Genomic DNA, 9,684 nt, shown 5'->3' with positions numbered 1-9,684 from the left:
CATGTGTTGTTTAAGCATGTTTGCAGTTTTTGAGTTTTTTAATATGTCAATGTTGAAATCGCCTGCAATATAGACAAGGTTGTTGCCAGAAGCAATTGTTATAACTTTGGCGATTACTGTCATGATATTTGTAAGTGATGTTCCTGGTTTGGCATAAATATTACAAATGAAAATTATTCGCTTGTTAATCATGAAAGAGAGCAAGAATGCTTCAACATTTTCATCTGTTAAAGGTACTACATTCAATACTTGTATCTTTTTTGTAACACAAGTCATTACACCATGGACATTGTATATTACAAAGCAATTGTAGTTTGGTAATGGGTTATCTCTCAATAGTGTTTTGAGGTGCGTTTCTTGGAAACAAATAATGTCTGAGCATATTAAGTCTTTGTCATATGAAATGTCTTGTTTATGTGGGTGGAACTGTCATGTATTTAATGTTGAAATGGTAATAGATGTCATCTGATCTTGATGTTGGGAATCATGTTGGAGAGTCCATTGAGCGGTTGTTTGAAGTCGGACCATTTCTTGTATAATTGTTGGTTTTACTTTGAAGTTTTTTGATGTTAAAGGGCTTAAGAGGAATAGTGTTTCAATACTTATTGTTCGAGATAGAGCTGTGTATGTTAGCTCGTGTTGATGCACACTGGAAGGGTCAAATGCAACACCGTGCATGGTTAGTCCTTGGGCTCTATGTATTGTTCAAGCACATGCTAACTGTATGGGAAATTGTTTTCTAACTATGGTCTTTTGTGTGGCATTTAGTTTTTCAATTGGTCTTGCAACTCGCAAGATTGGTATCCATCCATTATCAATGTATGCTTGATTGAATTATGGTAGTTTTGTAACTTGAGATTTGCCAATGTTATGGTCATTGAATTGAACCCAAATGATATCCATATCAATAGTTCATGTATATGCTTTGAATTTCCCATCTATTCCATTGAAAAGGCCATCTTGTATATCATAGTTTCCACCATAGATCTCAACTAATATGTTTTTTTTCAACATTATTTGATTTGACAAAGTCCCACTATGTTTTTGTGTGCGGTCAATGTCAGCAAAACTGTGATGTTCATCAATTACATTTATTATAATAAGTTCTCCAGGAAGGTCAGATAATTTTTTTTGGTTGTGCTTATTTACGTCTTGTTTCTTATAAAAGAGGAAAGGAAATGATGGGTCTGAAGGTGGGGAGCGAAAGCATTGCTTATTCAAATATGCTGTGTTATTTTCTATTTGAGATCCAATACGTATTTTGTTCAGAATGGTGATAAAGATCTCATCTTTCTACCTCATTGTTGTTTATAAATTGTAACATTTGATATTTTCTTGCCAAAAGTCATATGGCATTAGCTCAGTATCCATTGCTAAAGTTTGGAACACTGGAGAATCATGTATAGGCTCTGCTTGGTATAAGTCACCACAGAAAATAATATCTAAGCCACCGAAATGTTTAGTAGGTATTTGCATTATGTCATGCAATCTTTTATCTATGCATCATAGTAGCCTTGTGCCGACAAGGGAAATTTCATCTATAAGAAAAATTCGCAGTTGTTGATATTGTTTTGTCAATGTATCTACTCTTTCTGAGCTTAAGGGAGCAAAAGTTGATCTTTTATATGGTAGTAGAAGTGTAGAATGTAGAGTTGTACCACCTAGATTGTAAGCAGCTTTCCCTATGAATGCAAGCAACAAGCCTTTTCTTTTTTCTGGGTCACTATTAATAGAGTTATTATATATACGAAGAAGGCCTTGATCTATGGCGTTTGCTGTGAAGGTTTTCCTTGTGCCAACACCTCCTGTTAAGAACAAATGCAATGGCTTAAGGTTTTCCTGTTGTTTTCTCATTAGTATGTCTTTGACTATCGCTTGTTGTTTATTGTTCAACATTCTATGAACATTGTATTATTCTGTATTGTCAAGTGACTGTGGACGAGCAGCTATTTCGAATGTCCTTGTTATTTTTTTGGTGGAGACATTATGTCTTATTGTATCTAAATCTGGTTGCAAATTATATTGTTCATTGTCATTGTTTTTGAGCCTTTGCATGTTGTTTTCATGTTTGTCGCTTTCCTCCTCATTGTTGGTATTAAAGATAGCATTGTCCATATCACCCCACATTTCATTTATGTAGTATGCATATTTTTCTTCATTGACATGTATTGTTTTCTCATAGTTGGCAAAAGCATGTTGCCATGTTGTGAAGCCTTTTTTCAATGAATTTTCATCAATCCAGAAAGGAACATACAATAAAAGCTTTTCTCTGTAATAGTTTTCACTATCAATATGTTTATTGTTTCTGATAAATCTGATAATTTATGTTCTAGTTCATTGTGTAATCTTTTCTTTTTCTATTTTATATTCTGCAACAAATTCTGCCAGACAAAAATCAGCTAATGTTTGAGGGCATTCTATATAATGGTCAATCAAGGTTTAGCAAGCAATATTTTGTGATTTGTCTGGTTCATTGCTTAAAACCTTTGAAGTTTTGAGAACAAATGTGTGGCTATCAGTAGGAGAAGTATCTATGAATTTGCATTTGCATGAACTATAGTTCAGAAGAAGGGAAATAACGATATGTGCAACTTGTTGTGCGGACATCTGCTGTAAGTTAAGCAATGCGTTGCCAAGCTTGGTTATCATGTTAATGGCATCAATGTTATGTTGCCTATGGTCTGCACGTATCTTATCAAATGCTATTGTCATTGAGTTATTAGCTTTGGTCATGTAAGAGCTACAGTAAGTTGCTGCAGCATATGCATTGAGAACAAATTGTGCATTTGTATTTGCTTGCCAAAAGTGTGGAATTTGCAGTGCAAATGAATTATTCCATATGTGAGATGGATTTCTTTTTAAGAACAATGTTGGTCTTAGCAATGTAGATCATATGGCTATTATGTATTCATTTTCAGTCATGTTTATTTTCGCCAAGAAATCCTCATACAATACAAAAGTATCATAAATTGAAGTTTCTAGAATAGTTATGAGTTTCTCAGTAATGTGCATAGTGTCTTGTTTTTTGTCAATGCATGGTTCAAGTATTGTAGTTGCTTTCATTGGGGGTTGTGGAAAACCAAATCGACACTTTTTCCTTTTTGTCTTTGTACATTGCTTAGTGTGATGATGCATGTGCAATTTGGCTATTTGATCATCTAATGCCTTTGTATTTGTCAACAAACTGCTCAATGATAGTATTGTCATATTTTCCATAGATAGGTGCATCTCTAACCCATAGCATGAAATGATCATGTTCATTTCCTCGACTTTGGAATTCTATAACTGAAACGTAGTCCAATACCTTTCTAAAGATTGTTGTTTCTGAACATAGTAACTATTTCATTGCTTTAATTCTATGTTTGTAATAGCGCGTACAAGTTATTGGATCTTTTCTAATCAAAGAGAATATGTCGACTTCTAAAGAAGATTCAGGTTGGTTTTGAGTTGACTTTGAATAGTGTGACATGTACAGGTGTTCCAAAGTTTGTGTTAGTGGGAGCCAATTTTGCTCTGTGCTAGTGAAAGTGACAAAAAAGGTAGGTGGCCCTAACTGTCGAATCATTGCAAACACATTTTTTTTGAGATATTGCAAGTAATCAGGCGAATTTCTAATCTTTTTGAAATCTATATAGCCAATATCTGAATGTAAAATTCTTTCAAGATTTGGTTTGTCCTTGACATCTTTCTCTAATACTGTTCTTCCTTTTAGTTTGCCCTTTCAAATTCTTATCCATATAGTAGAAAAGACTTGGCTAATAAGTATTTTGACAATTTTGAAGAACACGTTAGTGGTATGATATGCAAAACATCGATTTGAATTTTGTAACTCCCATTGAGCAATTTTTTGGTATGAAAACCTTTTGCTAATTTCTTTATCACGTGGTTCTCCAAAAAAAAGTGTTGGAAAGTTCATCTCTTCTGCATATATATCTTGGAAGATTCCTAGGGGTTGGTTTCCCTCTGCTGGTGCAATTTCTATGACTTTATCTTGAAGAGAATGTATAGTTCTTGGCTTAGTATAACCATGTATTAATGTGTTTGTTTCAATTTCTCTAATGTTGGGATTATCATTATCATTGGCATTTGATGAAATTACATTGTCCTCATCACTTGAAGAAGACTCAATAGTAGGTTTTTATTCTTCGCAATAATGCAGATGTTTTTACCAATTATTGTTCGATTTTACTTCTTACATCTTGTAGACTGTTGTTTTGCATAACTCTTTAAGGGAATTCATAACTATATTTGGTTGCACTCTGCCTTTTTGATATGCATTTGTGTATTGTAAACGTCTTTTCAATGCAACAACAACTGTCCATGTTTCATTTGATGATCTTGGTAGGAGTGTTTGTATGATATTTATTTCAATTGGCACATTGATAATAGTTCCATTTAGTCCAATTTGAGATCTTTTGTGTCCTAGCTGCCATATTTGTGCAAATGCTATCTGGAGTGATACTAGTCTTTCTTCAAGTTCTGTAAGTGTAGCGGTATGTTGCAAAGACTTATTTGTCTTGATATGTTCTGGCATTGCATATAATGGCTTTATGTTTTATTCTAAGCACCATCTGCAAGCCTTGCATACCTTTTCTCCAAACAGGCTTTCTTTCTTTGACAATAGTAGTTGTTGCTTACATATTGTTTTTCTTCTAAGCTTTATCATGTTTTTTTTAAACTAGAGCCGTGCACAAATTGCACATACATATTTTGGTGTGTCTTGTATTTTTACTAGGTAAGTTTCTATTGGTGTTTGATGTTTCTTTGTTGTTGTTTCTAGTCTTTGAATAAAAATAGTTTGACGTATTCATTTTTTTACTTTATGGAGTGAATCATTTGGGATTTTGTTAGACATATTTGGCAATTGTGCACAACTTTTCATCTGTAGATGTGTATTGCTTTCAATATATTGGGGATTGGATGGGATTGTGTCAAAGCCATTTGTGCATTGTGGAGGTGGGTTGTGGTCTGGTTGCTATGTCAAAGTTGTACATGTTCATTGCTTCGAATAGCTTGTTTCAATTTGTGTATACTGATTTTTTGTTTTCCTTTAAGAAATGCCATTTCGTTTGATTGTTCAGTGTTACTGTTACTTGGCATTATGACTTATACATCACGTGGTATATAGTGCATATGCATATCATTAACTCTGTGACACTTGATATTGTATACTTTGATTGGTCTTGGACATTTGCAGTATTCCTTAATATAAATGTTAGTGGCTGTTGACCAAGTTTTGATTTTTACTTTCAAAATGTAAGATAACCATTCAAAGCAGAAATCAGCCCCTTTGATTCCACTTCGTTCATATGACTCTCCTACTTTTGGAATGAATGTTTCCTAGCTTGCAACACCACAATTGATGATCATGTCAGATTTGATACATGTTTCTATGCAAGCAATTGCTATTTTGTCTCCATAAAGTATTGCATTGCAAAATGATTGAGCCATGTACCGTCTAAGAGATTCACTGTCAAAATCATTGTTTGTCAAAGAAGCAATAGTGTTGAACAAGCTATCACCACAATCTGATATCAATAGTGCATTTTTGCAGAAATGGGTTGTAGCATTTGCTAACTTGTCTTGTAGAGAACTACTATCTAGCTCGGAAATTGTTTTAGACTTATTGGATTCATAAATCTGGTTATCAGGTAGATATTTTTGTTGTTGTTGATGAGTAGTTCAAAATGTCCTTGAATAGGATTTTCGTCATAGAACAAAATACAATATGCATTACTTTGCAAATTATCATTAAATTGCAAGTACCTACACATTCCTGTCGAAGACCAAACACATATTCGAATCTTTAGCCAATTGGCCAGCCATTTAATACAAAATATGTCCCCTCAAAGGCCATATTCATTACAGTGTGAATTTCGTGTTGCTAACAATCGCATATGTCGCAGGTATGTGTCAATATCATTCAATCCATTCATTTCATACAATGCTTGTGCATCTAGCTCATGCTTGTATAAAAAAAGAGCTTCAACATCATTTAGTTCTAGTCTATTTATGAAGTGGTCAATAATTCTATTGCATATATAATAATAGATAGAAAGAATAAAAAAGGCAATCACCCATACTATATACAAATGGTTTTATTTTGAACAAGTTATTATTTTGCAACACTTCATCAATTGTTTGAATAGGTACTTGTTTACTAATTGGTTTCTAATTTTCCACATCTATGATATGTTCTACTGGTTTAGTTAATTTCATTTTCCCTTTTTTTTGTGCATAATGGAACAACTACTCAGCAGTAAACAATGCAAGTTAGCAATATCTTACCAGTTCCAATTTGTGCAATGCCATGCTTTGGATTCTCTAGGCTTGCTCTGCTATGCTCTGTATGTTGTAGCCATGCTCTATGTTGATGAACTTTAGATTGGAAATATTGGAAACAATACAAAACCTGTAAATAAAGTGAAATAGAGAAGTAATAAGGACCGATAGAAGTCATAACTAAATACTTTGTGGGAAAAGCTATGATGGTAAAAAGCCCACAAATTGCATTGAACTAGAAACAATAAAGAACTTGGAAATAAAATGAAATACAAAAGTAATAAGAAGTGATAGAATCCATAACTAAGAAATTTGTGAACAAAGTTATCATGATAAAAAGCACACAAATAACCAACCCCGACAATATATGATCAAATATATGGTCTAATTAATGTTCAACTATGCATCCTGACAGGGGTATTGTTTCAATTCTATTGACACCTTATTTTCTGCTTAGATGCCACAACTGATGGGCGTCTATTTTGTTATGAACAACCAGGCAAGAAAATAACTTTGATTATTAAGGCTTCTGCATCTATGGACTATAAAGGTCAACAAGACTTAGGTATGAACCATGATAGTTTTTACTCAGATTGACTGCCTTAAACATGGATAATCCATGTCTTTTGGGATTTGATCAAGGTACAGATATGTCCAGCTCATTGATTAACCAACAACCAGATTGAGAAGGTTGAAAGTTCTTGAAACAAATATGATAATGTGTCAGTAAGCAGATTATTGATAAGGTAGAAATCGTTGAAATTAGTCACTCAATCAGACGCCCAAACAAAGATCAGAACTATATGCAGCTCTACAACCTCAGAAGATCTGCCACTAAATCATACAAGCAGAAATGAGTGCAGTCTATAGATGCTCTAAAGGAACGTATCATGCAAACATTATGAAGTAGAACTATTGCAGACAAATGATTATATATTAATAACAGGTACACTAAGCATTTAGTGAAAGAGCTTTTACTTTTGAGACCAATCAAATTCAGTAACCTCCCATGTCTGTAAAGATTCAAATGCTAATTTTACTTTGAAGGTCTGCCTATCTCAATTCATGAGATCCATGTTGAATTATATAAGTCATGGAATATGTGATTATGCATAAAATGGCTCTACTTACTTGTGTATCTCTGTTAGTGTTGTATTGCATACTTGGAATATGGAGCCATTTATATTGGTGGCTAAGGGCAAGGCCTAAAGATTTTGGAGCCGAAGGAGAGTATGTTTTTCAGGCCATGACTTGAGCTATCATTTCAGCCTATGCATATTATTCCTTTCTGAAAGAAAGGGAAGAGAAGTTTCCACTTTTACTTCGGATGTGGTGGATATTGTTGTTGATTCTTTATGCGTTCTTCTTGTTCCTCAATATTCATGAGATGAAGGAACAAAATCACATTACCCTCAGTATTGTGGTTGAAATTTTGGCTCTCTTTCTTTCAGCCTTTTTGGGTTATGTCAGTTTTTGTGGCAGAACTGGTGAGAGCTTTTTAGCTCAAAGCATTGAAGAACCTCTCTTGAACGATTTTTCAGAAAATTCTGAAAACCTTAAATACATAAAATTCAAAATAGTACATTTTATAAATCTTAAAATTTAACATATAAAATTCACTATAATACGAATAAAATTTAGAATAAATCAATAAGTTAAAAACTTAAAAACCTTAGATTTGTTTCAATTGATATTAATCAATATATCATTTTTTATATTGATCTATATAAATCAACATCTACTAATAATAAATTATATAAATTTAAATATTATACGACAGAGAAAGCCTGATAAAAATATTAGTTTCAACATCTTGAAATATATCAATTGATATGCAATTGAATATATCACATCTAGTTATTGAAGGATTTCACTAATTACCACAAATTTTTTAGGTCTAGGATAAATTTCAAAATGGTAGTTAAAATATATTTTATCAGACGCAAATTACCACTAATTACCTATAGAGAGGGAAACAAATTGGCAGATTATCCTCCAACTTGAATAATTGGAGAGGATTGTAGAGCTAAAGTAGGAGCTCTCAAAGAGTTCATAATCTTTTAAATAACATTTGTATTTTCTTTGTTTACAGGTATCGTAGAAAGCCACCTCTTTTCAACATTATTTCTAGCCAGTGTTTACAGGTATCGTAGAAAGTTACCTATAGAGAGGGAAACAAATTGGTGGATTATCTTGCAAACATTGGAGTAAATCTTGCATCAGGAGATGATTGCAGAGCTAAAGTAGGAGGTCTCACAGACTTCCTCCTCTAAAGTGAGATCTGGTTTAAATTCCCTTTGTGATATTAAGTATGCATGGAGAGTCTTAAAGTACTCTGTAACGTTGGGTAATCATTTTTTTATCCCTACAAATCAAGGTAATTGTCCTTTTTGCATCAAACAATTTAAGTATATGAGTACAAATGTCAGATTCCCTTTTTGAATTCTCATAGTCTACTATCGATGCCTCTCTAAATTAATGATTACTTCTTTTCACACCATTTTTCCTCAGCGCTTCTTGCTTTGGTGGTTCCAGGTAATTCATGGTAACTACAGGGCCAATGAAATGTATGTAGCTTATAACTACAGGGTTAAGTATCCTATAACTACAGGGTTAAGTATCCTATTCAGAGAATTAAATGCTCGTGTGTGCTGCTGCGCAGAACAGATTTCATTGATATGCTTGCCTCAAGTACAGTGTTCAAGGGACATGCTATATTTGAGTGGGACTATGTGAAAAGGGATTCAATCATGAGAGTCAAATAAAACATAAATTGAGAAAGTTTCTTTACATTTCGCTGTGGATGCCCTCCAACTTGCACCTAGGGTAAAGTAGTCTTACATAAAATAATAATGTTAGGGCTAATGATAAGGGCAATAAGGGAAAACAAAGTGCAGCGAAGCAATCCTAGAAGATAAGAGGTTGAAAGGGTGGTGACTTTTGGACATGCTTTAGATGTGAAGTATGTTACTGGATATTGAATGCTTCATGGACAAATTACTCATTACCTGGTTATTCCATTCGGATTGGGAGTATCACTTTCAAAAATGTGGAAGTAGTTTATTGCACACCAATTGATCAAAATAACACAGAATTCCAATTGCATGTAAAAATTCATCAGCAAGCCACAAAATTTTGATACATAAACCACATCTTATTCTACTTCCAGCTCCAATTAAAAAATGATCTTTAAAATTGAAAGCTTAAGGTCAAAAAGTAGATTTACAGAAGTCCTATAAAAAAAATGAATTTAAGACTGCATGCAATACTCAACACAAGAACCACATTTTCTATTCCTTCAAGCTCTCCGCTTTCTACAAACATGAAAACATAAAATAAGTTTGTATTATATCTAGATTTTCCAGTTTGTACCTACATCAAAGAGGGAAAAAATGTAGATTG

General features: G+C 33.4%; 1 protein-coding gene across 1 annotated transcript in view; it reads right to left on the bottom strand.

Annotated features, from left to right (window-relative positions):
* Window positions 1-6,288: 6,288 nt before the first annotated feature.
* LOC131070552 (uncharacterized) overlaps window positions 6,289-9,684 on the bottom strand; it is an 87,792-nt gene continuing 84,396 nt past the window's right edge. Inside the window, exon 3 of the mRNA XM_059213417.1 lies at window positions 6,289-6,412. Coding sequence (XP_059069400.1) covers window positions 6,325-6,412 — 88 coding nt within the window. The 3' untranslated portion in view covers window positions 6,289-6,324. The remainder of the gene's footprint in view (window positions 6,413-9,684) is intronic.

This window comes from Cryptomeria japonica, chromosome 2 (assembly GCF_030272615.1).
Source record: "Cryptomeria japonica chromosome 2, Sugi_1.0, whole genome shotgun sequence".
Taxonomy (NCBI): Eukaryota; Viridiplantae; Streptophyta; class Pinopsida; order Cupressales; family Cupressaceae; genus Cryptomeria; species Cryptomeria japonica.
The sequence above is the reverse complement of the archived record's forward strand: the minus strand, read 5'-3'. Positions and strand labels throughout refer to the sequence as shown.